Genomic DNA, 22616 nt, shown 5'->3' with positions numbered 1-22616 from the left:
ATCTGTAGTAACCCTGTAGTAGACAGAGAGACAGCAGGTTAGTATGAACAGATCAACATGACCAGAGTTCTGTTCCTCTACTATCTGTAGTAACCCTGTAGTAGACAGACAGCAGGTTAGTATGAACAGATCAACATGACCAGAGTTCTGTTCCTCTACTATCTGTAGTAACCCTGTAGTAGACAGAGAGACAGCAGGTTAGTATGAACAGATCAACATGACCAGAGTTCTGTTCCTCTACTATCTGTAGTAACCCTGTAGTAGACAGACAGCAGGTTAGTATGAACAGATCAACATGACCAGAGTTCTGTTCCTCTACTATCTGTAGTAACCCTGTAGTAGACAGACAGCAGGTTAGTATGAACAGATCAACATGACCAGAGTTCTGCTCCTCTACTATCTGTAGTAACCCTGTAGTAGACAGACAGCAGGTTAGTATGAACAGATCAACATGACCAGAGTTCTGTTCCTCTACTATCTGTAGTAACCCTGTAATAGACAGAGAGACAGCAGGTTAGTATGAACAGATCAACATGACCAGAGTTCTGTTCCTCTACTATCTGTAGTAACCCTGTAGTAGACAGACAACAGGTTAGTATGAACAGATCAACATGACCAGAGTTCTGTTCCTCTACTATCTGTAGTAACCCTGTAGTAGACAGACAGCAGGTTAGTATGAACAGATCAACATGACCAGAGTTCTGTTCCTCTACTATCTGTAGTAACCCTGTAGTAGACAGACAGCAGGTTAGTATGAACAGATCAACATGACCAGAGTTCTGTTCCTCTACTATCTGTAGTAACCCTGTAGTAGACAGAGAGACAGCAGGTTAGTATGAACAGATCAACATGACCAGAGTTTTGCCCCCCTACTATCTGTAGTAACCCTGTAATAGACAGAGAGACAGCAGGTTAGTATGAACAGATCAACATGACCAGAGTTCTGTTCCTCTACTATCTGTAGTAACCCTGTAGTAGACAGACAGCAGGTTAGTATGAACAGATCAACATGACCAGAGTTCTGTTCCTCTACTATCTGTAGTAACCCTGTAGTAGACAGACAGCAGGTTAGTATGAACAGATCAACATGACCAGAGTTCTGTTCCTCTACTATCTGTAGTAACCCTGTAGTAGACAGACAGCAGGTTAGTATGAACAGATCAACATGACCAGAGTTCTGTTCCTCTACTATCTGTAGTAACCCTGTAGTAGACAGAGAGACAGCAGGTTAGTATGAACAGATCAACATGACCAGAGTTCTGTTCCTCTACTATCTGTAGTAACCCTGTAGTAGACAGAGAGACAGCAGGTTAGTATGAACAGATCAACATGACCAGAGTTCTGTTCCTCTACTATCTGTAGTAACCCTGTAGTAGACAGACAGCAGGTTAGTATGAACAGATCAACATGACCAGAGTTCTGTTCCTCTACTATCTGTAGTAACCCTGTAGTAGACAGAGAGACAGCAGGTTAGTATGAACAGATCAACATGACCAGAGTTCTGTTCCTCTACTATCTGTAGTAACCCTGTAATAGACAGACAGCATGTTAGTATGAACAGATCAACATGACCAGAGTTCTGTTCCTCTACTATCTGTAGTAACCCTGTAGTAGACAGACAGCAGGTTAGTATGAACAGATCAACATGACCAGAGTTCTGTTCCTCTACTATCTGTAGTAACCCTGTAGTAGACAGACAGCAGGTTAGTATGAACAGATCAACATGACCAGAGTTCTGTTCCTCTACTATCTGTAGTAACCCTGTAGTAGACAGACAGCAGGTTAGTATGAACAGATCAACATGACCAGAGTTCTGTTCCTCTACTATCTGTAGTAACCCTGTAGTAGACAGACAGCAGGTTAGTATGAACAGATCAACATGACCAGAGTTCTGTTCCTCTACTATCTGTAGTAACCCTGTAGTAGACAGACAACAGGTTAGTATGAACAGATCAACATGACCAGAGTTCTGTTCCTCTACTATCTGTAGTAACCCTGTAGTAGACAGACAGCAGGTTAGTATGAACAGATCAACATGACCAGAGTTCTGCTCCTCTACTATCTGTAGTAACCCTGTAGTAGACAGACAGCAGGTTAGTATGAACAGATCAACATGACCAGAGTTCTGTTCCTCTACTATCTGTAGTAACCCTGTAGTAGACAGACAGCAGGTTAGTATGAACAGATCAACATGACCAGAGTTCTGTTCCTCTACTATCTGTAGTAACCCTGTAGTAGACAGACAGCAGGTTAGTATGAACAGATCAACATGACCAGAGTTCTGTTCCTCTACTATCTGTAGTAACCCTGTAGTAGACAGAGAGACAGCAGGTTAGTATGAACAGATCAACATGACCAGAGTTCTGTTCCTCTACTATCTGTAGTAACCCTGTAGTAGACAGAGAGACAGCAGGTTAGTATGAACAGATCAACATGACCAGAGTTCTGTTCCTCTACTATCTGTAGTAACCCTGTAGTAGACAGACAGCAGGTTAGTATGAACAGATCAACATGACCAGAGTTCTGTTCCTCTACTATCTGTAGTAACCCTGTAGTAGACAGACAGCAGGTTAGTATGAACAGATCAACATGACCAGAGTTCTGTTCCTCTACTATCTGTAGTAACCCTGTAGTAGACAGACAGCAGGTTAGTATGAACAGATCAACATGACCAGAGTTCTGTTCCTCTACTATCTGTAGTAACCCTGTAGTAGACAGACAGCAGGTTAGTATGAACAGATCAACATGACCAGAGTTCTGTTCCTCTACTATCTGTAGTAACCCTGTAATAGACAGAGAGACAGCAGGTTGGTATGAACAGGTACTCATGGCTCTAAAGTGCAACCAATTTGGTCACATATGCGACTAAATATTTTGCTGTGTGACCAGGAGTTTTATTTTGGGAGCACTGTGTGACTATGAAAAAAAAATTGCCCAGATAATAATGAGGTCAACAGATCTGACCCATATTATGGGTACAACATCAGCTTCCTGTAGCAGATCGCCGAGACCGCATGTTCTAAAACTGCTCTGGCGTTGACATAGTTAACCATTTGTTCAGTCGTGTTACTTCATTACTAGCTAGCTAACAACCTGGTAACTTTACCAGTACATTCAGGGGCACAGAAAGTAAGGAAGAGGGATAGCTTCTTCAGAAGATCAATGATCATAGCTGTGAATGAATGACAGATCTTGTGCATGTCATCATCACAAATCTGATGTTTTTATTATTCTATATATTATTATTATTATTATTATTATTATTATTATTATTATTATAATACCGTTCTTTTTCTCCCCAATTTTCATGATAACGATCTTGTCTCATCGCTGCAACTCCCCAATGGGCTCGGGAGAGGCGAAAGTCAAGTCATGCGTCCTCTGAAACATGACCCACCAAGCCGCGCTTCTTAACACCTGCTCGGTTAACCCGGAAGCCAGCCGCACCAATGTGTCTGAGGAAACACTGTTCAACTGATGACCGAGGTCAACCTGCAGGCTCCCGGCCCGCCACAAGGAGTCGCTAGAGCGCGATATACATTTAAACAGTACCACAATCAAGTCAAAACATCAAGGTTGAATTAAGTTGACTGAGGATTTCCTGTCCCACTGACCATAACACATTAAATAATAAGAAGCATGTTACAGGAAACTGGGTAAGCTAATAACACACTATGGTGAGCACATCACTCCGCAAGATAAATGACCTACATGATTAAATACATGAACTAAGTGTGAATGGACAGCATTATCTGCTGTGGGTGTGTGTCTGTACGCATTCTCTCTGGTCTATCACAGAGACTGATGTAATTCACTGTTCTGCTCTCTAACTGGGAGCAGCCTGTATGTATGACGTAGTGAAGAGGTTTAAACAGGCTGATAGCTTTAGCACATCTATATATCACTGTCATCCAGCACAACAGAAGCAGTGTGTGTGTGTGTGTGTGTGTGTGTGTGTGTGTGTGTGTGTGTGTGTGTGTGTGTGTGTTGGCCAGTGGCTAATGGGAGCTAACACAAGGTAAGCTAGGGTAAAAGGTCACGATACATTCTGGTGCCAAGCAGGAGGCTATTCAACTGGGGAGCCCTGGTCCAATTTAGTGCACTATATCGGGAATAGGGTGCCATTTTGAGGGAACAGGGTGCCATTTTGAGGGAATTGGGTGCCATTTTGGCCACACATGGGGAACAGAAGCCAGAGTTATGGAACTCTACCAATGAGACTTAGTGTTGTTGCAGTTACTTACCCCTATATAACTGAGGCTAAATGTAGCTAAAAACCCACACTCACTAGACTGATCAGTGTCCCAAATGGCAACCTATTCCCTTTATAGTGCACTATAAAGTAGTGCACTTTAAAGGGAATAGGGTAGTAGTGTACTATAAAGGGAATAGGGTAGTAATGCACTATAAAGCAGTGCACTATAAAGGGAATAGGATGCCATTTAGGATGAAAACAGTAGCTTGTTGAGAATGAGACAGAGCCCAAGGAGAACCTACTACTGCCGCTAGTCAGAGAGACAGGCGCTGACGCCCGTCAGAGAGAGATAGAGAGAGACAGGCGCTGACGCCCGTCAGAGAGAGAGAGAGAGACAGGCGCTGACGCCCGTCAGAGAGAGAGAGAGAGACAGGCGCTGACGCCCGTCAGAGAGAGAGAGATAGACAGGCGCTGACGCCCGTCAGAGAGAGAGAGATAGACAGGCGCTGACGCCCGTCAGAGAGAGAGAGAGAGACAGGCGCTGACGCCCGTCAGAGAGAGAGAGAGAGACAGGCGCTGACGCCCGTCAGAGAGAGAGAGAGAGACAGGCGCTGACGCCCGTCAGAGAGAGAGAGAGAGAGACAGGCGCTGACGCCCGTCAGAGAGAGAGAGAGAGAGACAGGCGCTGACGCCCGTCAGAGAGAGAGAGAGAGAGACAGGCGCTGACGCCCATCAGAGAGAGAGAGAGAGAGACAGGCGCTGACGCCCGTCAGAGAGAGAGAGAGAGACAGGCGCTGACGCCCGTCAGAGAGAGAGAGAGAGAGACAGGCGCTGACGCCCGTCAGAGAGAGAGAGAGAGACAGGCGCTGACGCCCGTCAGAGAGAGAGAGAGAGACAGGCGCTGACGCCCGTCAGAGAGAGAGAGAGAGACAGGCGCTGACGCCCGTCAGAGAGAGAGAGAGAGACAGGCGCTGACGCCCGTCAGAGAGAGAGAGATAGACAGGCGCTGACGCCCGTCAGAGAGAGAGAGATAGACAGGCGCTGACGCCCGTCAGAGAGAGAGAGAGAGACAGGCGCTGACGCCCGTCAGAGAGAGAGAGAGAGACAGGCGCTGACGCCCGTCAGAGAGAGAGAGAGCAGGCGCTGACGCCCGTCAGAGAGAGAGAGACAGGCGCTGACGCCCGTCAGAGAGAGAGAGAGACAGGCGCTGACGCCAGTCAGAGAGAGAGACAGGCGCTGACGCCAGTCAGAGAGAGAGAGAGACAGGCGCTGACGCCCGTCAGAGAGAGAGAGGACAGGCGCTGACGCCCGTCAGAGAGAGAGAGACAGGCGCTGACGCCCGTCAGAGAGAGAGAGACAGGCGCTGACGCCCGTCAGAGAGAGAGAGACAGGCGCTGACGCCCGTCAGAGAGAGAGAGACAGGCGCTGACGCCCGTCAGAGAGAGAGAGACAGGCGCTGACGCCCGTCAGAGAGAGAGAGACAGGCGCTGACGCCCGTCAGAGAGAGAGAGACAGGCGCTGACGCCCGTCAGAGAGAGAGAGACAGGCGCTGACGCCCGTCAGAGAGAGAGAGACAGGCGCTGACGCCCGTCAGAGAGAGAGAGACAGGCGCTGACGCCAGTCAGAGAGAGAGACAGGCGCTGACGCCAGTCAGAGAGAGAGACAGGCGCTGACGCCAGTCAGAGAGAGAGACAAGCGCTGACGCCAGTCAGAGAGAGAGACAGGCGCTGACGCCAGTCAGAGAGAGAGACAGGCGCTGACGCCAGTCAGAGAGAGAGACAGGCGCTGACGCCAGTCAGAGAGAGAGACAGGCGCTGACGCCAGTCAGAGAGAGAGACAGGCGCTGACGCCAGTCAGAGAGAGAGACAGGCGCTGACGCCAGTCAGAGAGAGAGACAGGCGCTGACGCCAGTCAGAGAGACAGGTGCCGACGCCAGTCAGAGAGAGAGACAGGTGCATGCTCACACCTGGAAAGGGAACAAACGGGTATGGTATGTATGCCTTCCTGAATACAAGAAACATCCTCACATGGTTACTAGTCATAATACATGGCGTTGGAGAACGTTCACACAGACAGACAGTGTTGGCACAGCCAAGGCCAATGTCAAAGCAAACAACAAAAAACAGAAAGACAAGCACAGCATGTCTCATAGCAACCAGAAAAAGAACCTGACCTACGACATCAGCATGTCCCGTCTCTTCCACGGAGGAGGAGGAGTCAGACTCTTTCTGGAAGCTCTTAAGACTCCAGGCGGTGCTGCCGTGCGATGCTGAGGAGCCAAACCTTCTGTTGAGGAGAGAGAGAGAAGAGAGAGGAAGGAAGGAGAAAGAGCATTATCACCCTTCTACAGAGCCTCTACAGAACATGGTCTTTTTGTTACTATTCAATCCAGGGTGAGGGGGGTGGCAAACTGGTCTAGGACAGCCCAAACTATACTGCTGTATTAAAAGAGAAAGTCTTAGGATAGAACTAACTCCATATTCAGATGGTAGTTAACAATCTGTCTGGAAGCAAAAACAACAGAGAGAGACTGTGGCTGAATACAACAAACCCCTTCACCGATTAACATGATGTTAATATGAAGCCCTGTTATAGTTTACGGGTCAGAACCAAACGCCTTTTTAAGAACAGAGCAGAACGTCCTTCCATTCCAAAAAGCCCCAAAACAAAATCCGGCGGGAGGAAGATATGAGGGAAGACAGAAAGTACTGTCAACTCAGCACTGAACCAAAAAGGCCCTCCCTCTCCTCTCCTCTCCTCCCCTAGAGGGCTAATTAAAGGCATGACTAGACAAAGACTAGAACACTCACTGATCCACAGACAAAAGAATGAAGAGACATTACATAGTAAAGAGTCTGCTGTGGCGCTGAAGGTAGGCAACCCCTGCCCTGCTCTAAGGTCAGCTCAGTCCAGTGACGACACATCATTCAGGGCAGGTGGGGCTGAGGGCCACGTTTTTTTTGCCTATTTTGCATGTTATTTTGGCATTAATACGTGTCACATATCAGTTTTCAAACAATGCAAAAAAATAAATAAAAAAAAGGTTGATAAAGCCTCCATACAAACATGATCTCTTTTTTGCTTTCTTGAGTAAGGCAGCTCCAAAATACAGGTGTTTCAGCCTAGCTCAGTGCTTTCTGTGGTGGTGGGGCAGCCAGCGGGAAATACTGAGCGTAGGGGTTGGTAATGTTCTCTAGTTGCACTGTGATTGGCTCAGTGTTCTGTCACTCATGGGGACACTATGTCACTGCCAAATCTAAGGGTAGAGCTAGAAAATTCAAGCCCCTTGGGTGCTGCCATAGAGTTACATTAGAAGTGCACATCGGCCATAAGCATTATACAATAAGTTCGAAATCACAAATTCAACAATGAGTGGTTTGGAAGGAATCAGTGGTTATCTGCAAGCAAATTTGCCTGCGAAGGACCGCCGCACCACCTTCCTGTTCAAGTGAGCACAACAAGGCGAGTCAAAAAATGTATTGCATGCTGCTGCATAAATGATGTAATATGCCAGGGAGATATGTATACTGTAGCTAAGAAAGTAATACTAAGTGTATGTTGTGTAGTAAGCTGTTAGTAGCCTCACCCTAATAATTTGGTCTATTTTCCTCTCTTAATTTCGCCTACTGTTCTGACTTGGTGGTGCACATGTAGCCTAAAGCCTGTTTTAGAGAAATGTAATCATTGAATATTGCAAGAGCTTTCATTGTCTGCTTATATGACCCCTTTATTTATCCTATGCTTCTGACTTAGTGTACAGGGAGAACACTATTGCCCATGTTCTGAATTCTGGCGCTGTACATTTCAAAAGTGCTGAACAAATCGTTTTATTGACTACGTCCATCCTCGCGCATTAGTGCCTTAATCGAAATTACGGATTGCCTCTTACCCGCTTGTCCTCCTCTTATGCCATAGTTTGTACATCTCAATTGTCAGTAGAAACCACATTTGTTTAAGTCAGCCATTTCAGCTATGTTTATTTTTTTTTTGAAAGCAGTAAATGAGGCTGAATGAACTGTTTCGCTGCCATTCAAGGCTCTGCTGACAGCCATGTGTAGCAGTGGTAAGGTGTTGGTACTGCTGTTGGGACTCTGCTGTTGGAACAGCTTTATGTGGGCACCGTTTGTCACCGTTATAGTGCAATTAATGTATTGTTTAGTGTTGTGACTTTGCTGGCATTCACCACCCCCCCATTTGTTTGTTTGCCCCACCAAGATTTACATGTTAAAAATGGCCACCGGCTCAGTCAGGACGACACAGTGCTGTCTGCTGCAATAATAACCGTCTTTATTCAAAAGCTCGGGTTGTTTCTATGGAGCACCAAAACATTGCCTGACAAAGTTAGATTCTGCTTTCAATGAAGAGTAGGCTGGAGAATGAAGCAGAACCCATGACAAGAGCTGGGATTGGCCTGGCAGGTAGTCTAGTGGTTAGAGCGTTGGGCCAGTAACCGAAATGTTGCTGGATCAAATCTCCGAGCGGACAAAGTAAAAATCTGTCGTTCTGCCCCTGAACAAGGCAGTTAACCCACTGTTCCCCGGTAGGCCGTCATTGTAAATAACAATTTGTTCTTAACTGACTTGCCTAGTTAAATAAAGGTTAAATACAATAAATAAAAGTATTGTTATTGACTAAGCATTTCACTGTTAGTCTACACCTGTTGTTTACGAAGCACGTGTCTAATAAAATGTGATGATTTTATTAGACACAAACACACCATTTTCCAAAATGTTTTATTGTTATCGTAAATTATACAGTAATCCATCTTCTAAATCAATATCATGGGATGGTCTCTCCCTTTAACTGAAGAGGCTTAGGTGAGCGCTTAAAGGATAGGCGACTCACCTATCCTGCTGGTAAGCTACAGAGATGGAGTCTGTATCGGAGCTGGCTCGATGGTGGGAGTCCAGGAGCTGGGCATGGTTCACAGCAGACTGAGACTGGCTGTTGAAGGAGACTGTACGGTGCTCTGGAGATTCAGGCACCTGGATAGAACCATACATGGATAGATTCAAATATTTTAATAGCTGCTTGGATGGAACTTTATTAATCTCAGATGGGAAAATGTCATACAGCAGTGGATAAAAACACACACAACAAAAATAATAAACACAAAGTCAGGAGCCATAAGAAGTGCCATAGACATCCATAAGACAGCATGATTAAATGGCATCATACCTGGCCCAGGTTGTGGTGTGATCTGCTCATCATTAGCCGGGCATTGGAAGGGTGGTGGTGATGGGGGCCGAGGCCGGAGTTGAACCCAGGGAAGAGCACCTCTTCCTGGGCATGGAGCCGGCCGCCAGGGGCCTTGTTCAGGGCCACCTGAGATAAAAACATTTGTTGTTTTTCACAAAAAAAATGGATGTAATTAAAACTACACACCACAAAGAACATAGAGGACTGGGGATTGGACCAGGGATTTCTAAAGATGTAAAACATCAATTACCTCTGAGTAGGAAATCCTCTTCAGGTCTGAGTCTGAGTGTGCGGAGCGGGCTGAGGAGCTAGGGGTCAGGCTGGCAGAGCTCACGGCTCTCCCCATCCCCTCCACCCCCCCCTGACCCAGAGAGTACTGCAGGAGGTTCAGTGGAGAGTTCTCTGTGGAACAGGGAGAAGTACCAGCTAGGATATTATGAGAAGACATTATCAGGGGGTCTTAAATGCTAAATCGTATACAATAATTCATATAACTGAAGTGTAAAATAAAGTAAATGTTTACTATGTCTCCACCCCATAAGTAGGTTAACAGAATCAGTTAAATTGTTCTATTGTTTAGGATGAGGACATGTGACAAAGCTCATGTAGACATGCTGTAGTTAAGATCACCACCTCCCTCTGTCTCACCTAAGTCCTGCAGCTCCTGGTTGTTCTGTCGGGCCTTCGTCTGGAGGTGGAACTTGTGCTGAGCAGAGCAGAGGCACAGCAGGTACTGACAGGTCTTGTTGCTGTCTGTCTGGAACAGGTGTTTGATCCCGTCTGACGTGTTCTGAAGACAGATCTTCTTCTTCTGCAGAGAAACGGAAGGATACGAAAAGTGTGAGAGAGAAATACACAGGAAACAGGAAAATAATTGCATTCCAATGAGTGGAGAAATTTTACAAAGCAATGCAGAAAAGAAACAGGGTACATTACAAAGCAATGAGTGAGAGAAACAAGTACACCAGACTAGAGGCTTCACTTTTATCATTTATAGACTAAGTCTTTTGAAATGTTGAGATGAATTAACATATTGGATTTATAGAGCACCTATCTAGTAGTTCAAAGCCTTTAACATAAGTATGAAAAATCACCTCATCGGCCCCACCCAAAATGTTTATTAAAAAGGGCGGCAGGAAGCCTAGTGGTTAGAGCGTTGGGCCAGTAACCGAAAGGTTTCTGGATCGAATCCCAGAGCTGACAAGGTAAAAATCTGTCATTCTGCCCCTGAACAAGGCATTTAACCCACTGTTCATAGGCTGTCATTGTAAATAAGAATTTGTTCTTAACTGACTTACCTGGTTAAATAACATTTAAATAAAACGATTTAATGATGGAATTGAACTCTGCTTGGAGTTCAGAGTGCAATACACTTACTGTGAAAGAAATCTTCTTGGTTTCTCTCCAGGGGAACCTTAGGACTGGGGTTCTGTTTCCATTCAGGACCTCAAAGATGAGGACACCCTTGGAGAAGACCCCTAGCATGATACCTGTCTGGGACCGCTTCTCAGGGAGGACACGGTGGAAGTGAACCCCGTACTCTGTCAGTCTCTGGCTCGCCTTCAGGAAAGAAAACAGGATAAAAAGGAGTCTTTAAAAACAGGGATTAATCATAATTACAATCACCATAACGTTTCCACCCCTGTGACGTTACAGCATCTTTACGTCATTTGACATAGTAGTTCAGTCACGCCATCTTGAAGATCTGTTATCAAGTTGGAAAGACAGAACAAACAGATCTGGGACCAGGCTAGGCTAGCCATCTGGGACCAGGCTAGGCTAGCCATCTGGGACCAGGCTAGGCTAGCCATCTGGGACCAGGCTAGGCTAGCCATCTGGGACCAGGCTAGGCTAGCCATCTGGGACCAGGCTAGGCTAGCCATCTGGGACCAGGCTAGGCTAGCCATCTGGGACCAGGCTAGGCTAGCCATCTGGGACCAGGCTAGGCTAGCCATCTGGGACCAGGCTAGGCTAGCCATCTGGGACCAGGCTAGGCTAGCCATCTGGGACCAGGCTAGGCTAGCCATCTGGGACCAGGCTAGGCTAGCCATCTGGGACCAGGCTTGGCTAGCCATCTGGGACCAGGCTAGGCTAGCCATCTGGGCACTTACCTTGAGAAACTCAAACTCTGTCTCTGCCTCTGTGGCTCCATAGTATGTGCTGTGTAGTTTGAGCAGTTCTTCCTTGATGGAGCTCTGGTCAATATTATCCAGCACAGAGGCAGACATGTAATGTTCCATTCTGAAGTACGTCTTTCCATGGAGCTAGAAGAAACAGATGGTATAATTGTAGCCCTCACATATAGGGTCTGTCGGCTTCCTGGTTCCAGATTAAGCTGACTCCTGGACTAAGAAGGCATGTTCAATGGAGAGCCTCAACTGAAATCGCTTTTTAGTCCAGGATGGGCTTAATATGGTCTAGGAAACCACCCCATTATGTCAATGTGGTAAACACTGTATAATAACTATACTACTACTGTAGAGGAGGGATTACTACCTCTGCCTGGTAGTCACCAAACTCTGCCTGAAGAGCCAGGGATGCCAGGAGCATGGCATTCTCCATGTCACAGCACACCCTCTCCTCCAAGATATCCTTCCTCAGCTGCAAGTAGTACTGGTGTTTTGTCATGGTGTGTCTGGAGTGGAGCACAGTACGGATACTTTATTCTGAAGCAGGCTATTGTTGTTTAACCAAGGGTTTATTTCACTTCAGCTAAAGGCTCTGACTAGCCTGGTCCCAGATCTGTTTGTGCTGTATAGTCCTATTGGTTGTTGCCATGCTTGGCACAGATCTGAGACCAGGGTCCATATTATTATGATTTATTTAGAATTCAAGGCACACTTAACCTGCATGTCTACCACAGCATTCTTTATTATAGTAACAATAAAAACCCTTGAATGAGTAAGTGTGTCCAAACTTGACTGGTACTGTATATACAGTACCAGTCAAAGGTTTGGACACAGCTCCTCAAAAGGTTTTTATTTTTTCTATACATATGGCATCATGTAGTAACCCCCAAAAAGTTTTAAACAAATCAAAATATATTTTATATTTGAGATTCTTCAAAGTAGCCACCCTTTACCTTGACAGCTTTGCACACTCTTGGCATTATCTTAACCAGCTTCTCCTGGAATGCTTTTACAACAGTCTTGAAGGAGTTCCCACATATGCTGAGCACTTGTTGGCTGCTTTTCCTTCACTCTGCGGTCCAACTCATCCCAAACCATCTCAATTGGGTTGAGGCCAGGTGATTGTGGAGGCCAGGTCATCTGATGCAGCACTCCATCACTCTCCTTCTTGGTCAAATAGCCCTTACACAGCCTGGATGTGTGTTAGGTCATTGTCCTGTTTAAAAACAAATGATAGTCCCACTAAGCGCAAACCAGATGGGATGGCGTGTTGCTGCAGAATGCTGTGGTAGCCATGCTGGTTAAGTGTGCCTTGAATTCTAAATAAATCACTGACAGTGTCACCAGCAAAGCACCCCCACACCATCACACTTCCTCCTCCATGCTTCACGGTGGGAACCACATATGCAGACATCATCCGTTCACCTACTATGCGTCTCACAAAGACATTGCGGTTGGAACCAAAAATGTCAAATTTGGACTCAGACCAAAATAAAGATTTCTACTGGTCTAATGTCCATTGCTTATTTTTCTTGGCCCAAGCAAGTCTCTTCTTCTTATTGGTGTCCTTTAGTAGTGGTTTCTTTCTCCTCTGAACAGTTGATGTTGAGATGTGTCTGTTACTTGAACTCTGTGAAGCATTTATTTTTGCTGAAATCTGAGGTGCCATTAACTCTAATGAACTCATCCTCTGCAGCAGAGGTAACTCTGGGTCTTCCTTTCCTGTGGCGGTCCTCATGAGAGTCAGTTTCATCACAGCGCTTGATTTGTTTTTCCCGACTGCACTTGAAGAAACTTTCAAAGTTCTTTAAATTTTACTGATTGACTGACCTTTAGGTCTTAAAGCAAAGAGAAACGACAGTCCATGACTTATTTGAGCTGTTCTTGCCATAATATGGACTTGGTCTTTTACCAAATAGGGCTTTCTTCCGTATACCACCCCTACCGCATCACAACACAACTGATTGGCTCAAACGCATGAAGGAATGAAATTCCACAAATGAACTTTTAACAAGGCACACCTGTTAATTGAAATGCATTCCAGGTGACTACCTCATGAAGCTGGTTGAGCGAATGCCAAGAGTGTGCAAAGCTCTCATCAAGGCAAAGGGTGGCTACTTTGAAGAATCTCAAATATATTTTGATTTGTTTAACACTTTTGATTACTACATGATTCCATATGTGTTATTTCATAGTTTTGATGTCTTCACTATTATTCCACAATGTAGAAAATAATAAAAAATAAAGGAAAACAATTGAGTAGATGTGTCCAAACTTTTGACTGGTACATGTGCCATTTAGCAGGCTCTTTTATCCAAAGCGAATTAGTCATGCGTGCAAACATTTTAGATATGGTTGTTCACGGGAATCGAACCCACTATCCTGACGTCGCAAGCCTCATACTCTACCAACTCGACCAATAAAGGCAAAAGCGATCCTAGATAAGCATTTCTATTCTGAGATGCTTTATGAATAAGGGCCCGAGCTCCACTGACAGGAAGTGGGCAGACATGTTTCCATTGTCTTCCTTTACGGAGGACAGGGCCTGTCCCGGAGTAAGAGTGGGGAATCAGGTCCCCTTCTCTCCATGTCTTCGTAATCATTATTATCTAAAATATCAAACTGCTCCTAGATCATCACTCATACTCTGAGAAGATAAATAGCCCCATGGTCTTACTGAATGAGGTTGACATCATCCAGAAAGAACTTGATGCGTAGGAATAGGTTAAACTGGATGTCTGGTTTCTTCTTCTTGGGTTCTTCCTTCCACCCCTCAGGAGCAACTTTGGACAGCTTGGCATCGGGATCAATGAAGAAGAACTCATTGTCTAGATAAAAGAGACACAGAGGGAGGGGGAGGGAGGGAGGGAGGGAGGGAGGGAGGGAGGGAGAGGAGGAGGGAGATGGAGAGGAGGAGGAGATGGAGGGTGAGGGGAGAGAGTAGGAGGAGGGAGGGCGCAGGGAGGGAGGAGAGAGGGAGAGGAGGAAGTAGAGGGAGGGAGCGATGCAGCAGGGAGGGAGGTGAGAGGAGAAAGGGGGGCAAGGAGGAGTGGGGAGAGCGAGAGAGCGATAACATAGGAATAAGTCAGCATGAGCTGGACACTTACACAGACACACTGAAAATAACTAAGAAAACTTGCAGTCAGAAAGTAGGCAGGAAAATCAACAAGTGTCTGGATGTTGGTTTATAACAGACAGCAGGAGGGCAGGAGAGCAAGAGAGCACACATCCAGCAGGACAGCAGGAGAGCACACATCCAGCAGGAGAGCACACATCCAGCAGGACAGCAGGAGAGCACACATCCAGCAGGAGGGCAGGAGAGCACACATCCAGCAGGAGAGCACACATCCAGCAGGAGAGCAGGAGAGCACACATCCAGCAGGAGAGCAGGAGAGCACACATCCAGCAGGAGAGCACACATCCAGCAGGAGAGCAGGAGAGCACACATCCAGCAGGAGAGCAAGAGAGCACACATCCAGCAGGAGAGCAAGAGAGCACACATCCAGCAGGAGAGCAAGAGAGCACACATCCAGCAGGAGAGCAGGAGAGCACACATCCAGCAGGAGAGCAGGAGAGCACACATCCAGCAGGAGAGCAGGAGAGCACACATCCAGCAGGACAGCAGGAGAGCACACATCCAGCAGGAGAGCAGGAGAGCACACATCCAGCAGGACAGCAGGAGAGCACACATCCAGCAGGACAGCAGGAGAGCACACATCCAGCAGGACAGCAGGAGAGCACACATCCAGCAGGAGAGCAGGAGAGCACACATCCAGCAGGAGAGCAGGAGAGCACACATCCAGCAGGACAGCAGGAGAGCACACATCCAGCAGGACAGCAGGAGAGCACACATCCAGCAGGACAGCAGGAGAGCACACATCCAGCAGGAGAGCAAGAGAGCACACATCCAGCAGGAGAGCAAGAGAGCACACATCCAGCAGGAGAGCAGGAGAGCACACATCCAGCAGGAGAGCAGGAGAGCACACATCCAGCAGGAGAGCAGGAGAGCACACATCCAGCAGGACAGCAGGAGAGCACACATCCAGCAGGACAGCAGGAGAGCACACATCCAGCAGGAGAGCAAGAGAGCACACATCCAGCAGGAGAGCAAGAGAGCACACATCCAGCAGGAGAGCAGGAGAGCACACATCCAGCAGGAGAGCAGGAGAGCACACATCCAGCAGGAGGGCAGGAGAGCACACATCCAGCAGGACAGCAGGAGAGCACACATCCAGCAGGACAGCAGGAGAGCACACATCCAGCAGGACAGCAGGAGGGCAGGAGAGCACACATCCAGCAGGACAGCAGGAGAGCACACATCCAGCAGGAGAGCAGGAGAGCACACATCCAGCAGGACAGCAGGAGAGCACACATCCAGCAGGACAGCAGGAGAGCACACATCCAGCAGGACAGCAGGAGAGCACACATCCAGCAGGACAGCAGGAGAGCACACATCCAGCAGGAACAGATTGGTCATATTGAGTGGGCATGTTGAGTGGGCTGGTTCGAAATTGATACGCACAAAATCGCAATTTCTAAAAGGTTCTACTAATCTATAATGATACTTTGGCTGACCCCTCTACCAAGATGGGCCGGCCCGGTTTTCTGATAGCGCAGCCTACGGCCACATAAACTCACATTCACAAGTCAAACGCAGAATCAGCAAAGAGAGCTGCTCTGACTCATCAGTTAGACAGCCAAGATCATGAAAAACGGTAAGGTTGCCTAGAAATGTAGAAAGAGCCCATTCTACGTTGTCATCTCACTCAAAACTTAGTTTTTTTTGAGGGGGGGGGGCTTAAAAGTACGATTTGTTCAAACAGTAAAGTGCATTATCCTCCATGATTCCTGTAATGAAAGTGTCTTCCCAGCCCATGCCTTCGTCTGCTGCTGTAATGAGCGAGCCTCTCTACTCTCCCCGCATGCGCTCGAGAGAAAAATGCGTTCTGATCATATAACATTTCAAAATGCAACTGCAGGAAAAGTTGCCGCCGCATGCAGGGATGTGAGCTGGTGTGGTTAAAATGTCATGGCCGAATTCTTGTCCGAGTCAGCCCCTGACACACACACACACACACACACACACACACACACACACACACACACACCACACACACACACACACACACACACACACACACCACACACACACACACACAGGATGAACCCTCCACCCATACCATACCTGTGAGGCAGGCCAGGCCGAAGAGGTGGTGCTCCACCAGTCCAACGTGAGCCACCACCATGTCCAACACATCCTTACACACAGCCTTGATGTCACAGCTCAGCTCCAGCTTCTGGCCGGTCAGCAGAACCACCCCCACCTTCCTCTGGACCTCATCCAGCTTCCCACGCTTGTTCTGGGGGAGAGAGATGACACGGGACAGGAGAGAGATCATTTAGGGTGAGATATGGGACAGGAGAGGGCCAGTACATTGCCCTGCACCAGGAGAGGGCCAGTACATTGCCCTGCACCAGGAGAGGGCCAGTACATTGCCCTGCACCAGGAGAGGGCCAGTACATTGCCCTGCACCAGGAGAGGGCCAGTACATTGCCCTGCACCAGGAGAGGGCCAGTACATTGCCCTGCACCAGGAGAGGGCCAGTACATTGCCCTGCACCAGGAGAGGGCCAGTACATTGCCCTGCACCAGGAGAGGGCCAGTACATTGCCCTGCACCAGGAGAGGGCCAGTACATTGCCCTGCACCAGGAGAGGGCCAGTACATTGCCCTGCACCAGGAGAGGGCCAGTACATTGCCCTGCACCAGGAGAGGGCCAGTACATTGCCCTGCACCAGGAGAGGGCCAGTACATTGCCCTGCACCAGGAGAGGGCCAGTACATTGCCCTGCACCAGGAGAGGGCCAGTACATTGCCCTGCACCAGGAGAGGGACAGTACATTGCCCTGCACCAGGAGAGGGACAGTACATTGCCCTGCACCAGAAGAGGGACAGTACATTGCACTGACCACCAGACCTGGGATCTCTCCTCTCCAGAGCAGGATATTTATTTGTATTTTTATAGTTTGGGAGAGTTTGATTGAGCATGCCTGGAGGTTCTAGGTAGGCAGGGTTTCATTGGTTCCATTGTAGCCAGGCCAGCTCTATCAAGCAGAGATAAATGATTCAAAATGAAAGCCTTCTGTTTGAACCCAGAGCTAAAGGAGAGGTTAGGATGTATTCCACTACACTGACAGAACCCTCACTCCCACAACCACCGGGCTAGAAATCAGTCTGCTCTGTTTGGACCCATCAGAAACGCCTTGAGGAGTCTCACCATTATTGAAGAGGGAACCGTCAAGGCAACACATGGCTCGCTGGTCATCTTCACAAATTCAGGACCAAAGAAATTCTGCAATAGGGACGAGAGACAGAGTAAGAAGAGGTTACACACACAGACTGCACCATGTAGGCCTACTTGTTCTCCCCATCTAAAAATCACACCAGCAGCCGTTTCACAAAGAGACAGCTTTGGTTTAGATCTACTGTAGGCCTGAGATGTAGGTAGCCTACCTTAGGTCTGCTATGCGGTAGCCTACCTTAGGTCTGCTATGCGGTAGCCTACCTTAGGTCTGCTATGCGGTAGCCTACCTTAGGTCTGCTATGCGGTAGCCTACCTTAGGTCTGCTATGCGGTAGCCTACCTTAGGTCTGCTATGCGGTAGCCTACCTTAGGTCTGCTATGCGGTAGCCTACCTTAGGTCTGCTATGCGGTAGCCTACCTTAGGTCTGCTATGCGGTAGCCTACCTTAGGTCTGCTATGCGGTAGCCTACCTTAGGTCTGCTATGCGGTAGGCTACCTTAGGTCTGCTATGCGGTAGCCTACCTTAGGTCTGCTATGCGGTAGCCTACCTTAGGTCTGCTATGCGGTAGCCTACCTTAGGTCTGCTATGCGGTAGCCTACCTTAGGTCTGCTATGCGGTAGCCTACCTTAGGTCTGCTATGCGGTAGCCTACCTTAGGTCTGCTATGCGGTAGCCTACCTTAGGTCTGCTATGCGGTAGCCTACCTTAGGTCTGCTATGCGGTAGCCTACCTTAGGTCTGCTATGCGGTAGCCTACCTTAGGTCTGCTATGCGGTAGCCTACCTTAGGTCTGCTATGCGGTAGGCTACCTTAGGTCTGCTATGCGGTAGGCTACCTTAGGTCTGCTATGCGGTAGGCTACCTTAGGTCTGCTATGCGGTAGGCTACCTTAGGTCTGCTATGCGGTAGGCTACCTTAGGTCTGCTATGCGGTAGGCTACCTTAGGTCTGCGGTGGTGTGGTAGCGTTGCATTGAGAGGGTCCCGGAGATCCAGCATGGAGGTGCGTGCCAGGGGCTCATCCCCAGTGTAGAGGCTGGCTCGGGGGTCGTCCCCTGGGTAGAGGGAGGCCCTGGACAGCCTGTTAGCCAGGTGAGCCTGGAGCCTCTGAACCTCTTCCTCACGTCTCTGGAGCATCAGACCCTCGTCGGCTGCACCCTCATACCGCCTGGGGAAAAACAGATTGAAATGCACAACAGAACGGACACGATCGATTCCATACTATACATTGCAGACATTCATATGTGCGCAGCCCCTTCATACAGCCTGCATGGGGAGGACATAGAAATAAGATACATAGAACTGCCATGATTACTTACTCTACATGAACTAGACAAGCATATACGCGGAGTGTACAAAAATATTAAGAACACCTTCCTGATATTGAGTTGCTCTTCCGAATAGCCTTGTTTCGTCGGGGCCTGGACTCTACAGGGATGCTGGGTGGTGGACCATATTTGATACACACGGAAACTGTTGAGCGTGAAAGACCCAGCAGCTTTGCAGTTCTTGACACAAACCGGTGCGCCTGGCACCTACTACCATACCCCGTTCAAAGGCACCTAAATATTTAGTCTTGCCCATTCACCCTCTGAATGGCACACATACACAAGCCATGTTTCAATTGTCTCAGGGCTTAAAAATCCTTCTTTAACCGGTCTCCTCCCGCCTTCATCAACACTGATTGAAGTGGATTTAACAAGTGACATCAATAAGGGATCAGAGCTTTCACCTGGTGTTCCCCGGGCGCCGCAGTGTTCAACTCTCCTGGCTTCAGTGAGCCTAGACTTATGTGGGAATGTCTCTTCATTGAGATTGCTACAGATCAGATGTGTTTGACCACTGTGTTAGCCCACAGATGGTCAGTCATTCAAACAGTGCCATGCATGGTGATTGAGTCATCACTCTGTGCTCCCACGCTAGCCAGTCGCTAGTCACGAGTATCACCTTCTCTCATCATCACGCTGTGCTCCCACGCTAGCCACGAGTATCACCTTCTCTCATCATCATCATGCTGAGCTCCCACGCTAGCCAGTCGCTAGCCACGAGTATCACCTTCTTTCATTCTTCCACCACAAAAAGTTTACTTAAAAAGTTGTTCTAAAATCCCCCAAGCAACTAAAACATGGAGAAAAGACATCTTGTTTCCATAGCAAATCTGCCTGCACACATACATAAAACTGGATAGTTTAACATACGCCATTAAAAACTTTATGGACATTAGGTTACTGGTCTTAGAGATGATAGATAAGAGAAACATATGAAACACACACACACAGGAAAGTATTCCGACCACTTGACTTTTTCCACATTTTGTTACGTTACAGCCTTATTCTGAAATGGATTAAATAAAAAATAATCCTCAGCAATCTACACATATTGACAAAGCGAAAACCGTTCCTTAATTTTTGCAAATGTTTTAAAAATAAAAAACCGAAACATCTTATTTACATAAGTATTCAGACCCTTTGCTATGAGACTCAACATTGAGCTCAGGTGGATCCTATTTCCATTGATCATCCTTGAGATGTTTCTACAACTTGATTGGAGTCCACTTGTGGTAAATTCAATTGATTGGACATGATTTGGAAAGGCACACTCCTGTCTACATAAGGTCCCACTGTTGTCAGAGCAAAAACCAAGCAATGAGGTCGAAGGAATTGTCCGTAGTGCTCCGAGACAGGATTGTGTCAAGGCACAGATCTGGGGAAGGCTACCAAAAAATGTCTGCAGCATTGAAGGTCCCCAAGAAAACAGTGGCCTCCATCATTCTTAAATGGAAGAAGTTTGGAACCACCAAGACTCTTCCTAGAGCTGGCCGCCCGGCCAAACTGAGCAATCGTGGGAGAAGGGCCTTGGTCAGGGAGGTGACAAAGAACTCTATGGTCACTCTGACAGAGCTTCAGAGTTCCTCTGTGGAGATGGGAGAACCTTCCAGAAGGACAACTACCTTTGCAGCACACCACCAATCAGGCCTTTATGGTAGAGTGGCCAGACGGAAGCCACTTCTCAGTAAAAAGGCACATGACAGCCCGCTTGGAGTTTGACCATGAGAAACAAGATTCTTTGGTCTGATGAAACCAAGATTGAACTCTTTGGCCTGAATGCCAAGCGTCACGTCTCGAGGAAACCTGGCACCATCCCTACGGTGAAGCATGGTGGTGGCAACATCATGCTATGGGGAGGTTTTTAAGCGGCAGGGGACTAGTCAGGATCGAGGGAAAGATGAATAGAACAAAGTACAGAGAGATCCTTGATGAAAACCTGCTCCAGAGCACTCAGGACCTCAGACTGAGGCGAAGGTTCACCTTCCAACAGGACAACGACCCTAAGCACACAGCCAAGAGAACGCAGGAGTGGCTTTGGGACAAGTCTTTGAATGTCCGTGAATGGCCCAGCCAGAGACTGGACTTGAACATCTCTGGAGAGAACTGAAAATAGGTGTGCAGCAACACTCCACATCCAACCTGACAGAGCTTGAGAGGATCTGCAGAGAATAATGTGAGAAACTCCCCAAATACAGGTGTGCCAAGCTTGTAGCGTCATACCCAAGAATACTTGAGGCTGTAATCACTGCCAAAGGTGCTTCAACAAAGTACTGAGTGAAGGGTCTGAATACTTACACTACCACTCAAAAGTTTGGACACACCTACTCATTCAAGGGTTTTTATTTTTACTATTTTCTACATTGTAGAATAATAGTGAAGACATCAAAACTATGAAATAACACATGGAATCATGTAATAAGCAAAAAACAGTGTAAAACATGTCAAAATATATTATATACAGAAGATAGCCCTATTTGGTAAAAGACCAAGTCCATATTATGGCAAGAACAGCTCAAATAAGCAAAGAGAAGCGACAGTCCATCCTTACTTTAAGTCAGTGAATACGGAAAATGTCAAGTACTTTGAAAGTTTCTTCAAGTGCAGGCGCAAAAACCATCAAGCGCTATGATGAAACTGGCTCTCATGAGGACCACCACAGGATAGGGAAGACCCAGTTATCTCTGCTGCAGAGGATAAGTTCATTAGAGTTAACTGCATCTCAGATTCTTCAGAGTTCAAGTAACAGACACATTTCAACATCAACTGTTCAGAGGAGACCACGTGAATCAGGCATTCATAGTCGAATTGCTGTAAGGAAACCACGAGTAAAATAAAATAAAGATCCTTGCTTGGGCCAAGAAACACGAGCAATGGATATTCAACCAGTGGAAATATGTCCTTTGGTCCAAATTTGAGATTTTTGTGAGAGGGTAGGTGAATGGATGATCTCCGCACGTGTGGTCCCCACCGTGAAGCATGGAGGAGGAGGTGTGATGGTGCTTTGCTGGTGACACTGTCAGTGATTTATTTTGAATTCCAGGCACACTTAACCAGCATGGCTACCACAGCATTCTGCAGCAAAACGCCATCACATCTGATTTGTGCTTAGTGAGACTATCATTTGTTTTTCAACAGGACAATGACCCAACACACATCCAGGCTGTGTAAGGGCTATTTGACCAAGGAGAGTGATGAGTGCTGCATCAGATGACCTGGATCACCCAACCGCAACCCAATTGAGATGGTTTGGAATGAGTTGGACCGCAGAGTGAAAGAAAAGCAGACAATAAATGCTCAGCATATGTGGGAACTCCTTCAAAGCTGTTGGAAAAGCATTCCTCATAAAGCTGGTTGAGAAAACGCCAAGAGTGTACAAAACTGTCATCAAGGCAAAGGGTGGCTACTTTGAAGAATATCAAATATATTTTGATTTGTTCAATACTTTTTTAGTTACTCTGAGTCCATATG

General features: G+C 47.2%; 1 protein-coding gene across 8 annotated transcripts in view; it reads right to left on the bottom strand.

Annotated features, from left to right (window-relative positions):
* Positions 1–22616, bottom strand: part of ptpn13 (protein tyrosine phosphatase non-receptor type 13) — a 149944-nt gene that overhangs the window by 36791 nt on the left and 90537 nt on the right. For all 8 annotated transcript variants that reach the window (XM_082960578.1, XM_082960577.1, XM_082960585.1 and 5 more), the window contains 12 exons: positions 18763–18988; positions 17799–17873; positions 16709–16883; positions 14201–14351; positions 11891–12029; positions 11506–11658; positions 10772–10954; positions 10043–10205; positions 9645–9796; positions 9374–9520; positions 9041–9180; positions 6369–6481 (listed from right to left, as the gene is read on the bottom strand). In XM_082960578.1, the coding sequence (XP_082816704.1) occupies positions 6369–6481; positions 9041–9180; positions 9374–9520; positions 9645–9796; positions 10043–10205; positions 10772–10954; positions 11506–11658; positions 11891–12029; positions 14201–14351; positions 16709–16883; positions 17799–17873; positions 18763–18988 (1817 nt within the window). The remainder of the gene's footprint in view (positions 1–6368; positions 6482–9040; positions 9181–9373; positions 9521–9644; positions 9797–10042; positions 10206–10771; positions 10955–11505; positions 11659–11890; positions 12030–14200; positions 14352–16708; positions 16884–17798; positions 17874–18762; positions 18989–22616) is intronic.

The sequence above is a fragment of the Salmo salar genome, chromosome 13, assembly GCF_965601325.2.
Source record: "Salmo salar chromosome 13, fSalSal1, whole genome shotgun sequence".
Taxonomy (NCBI): Eukaryota; Metazoa; Chordata; class Actinopteri; order Salmoniformes; family Salmonidae; genus Salmo; species Salmo salar.
This window is presented reverse-complemented; position numbering and strand designations above follow the sequence as displayed.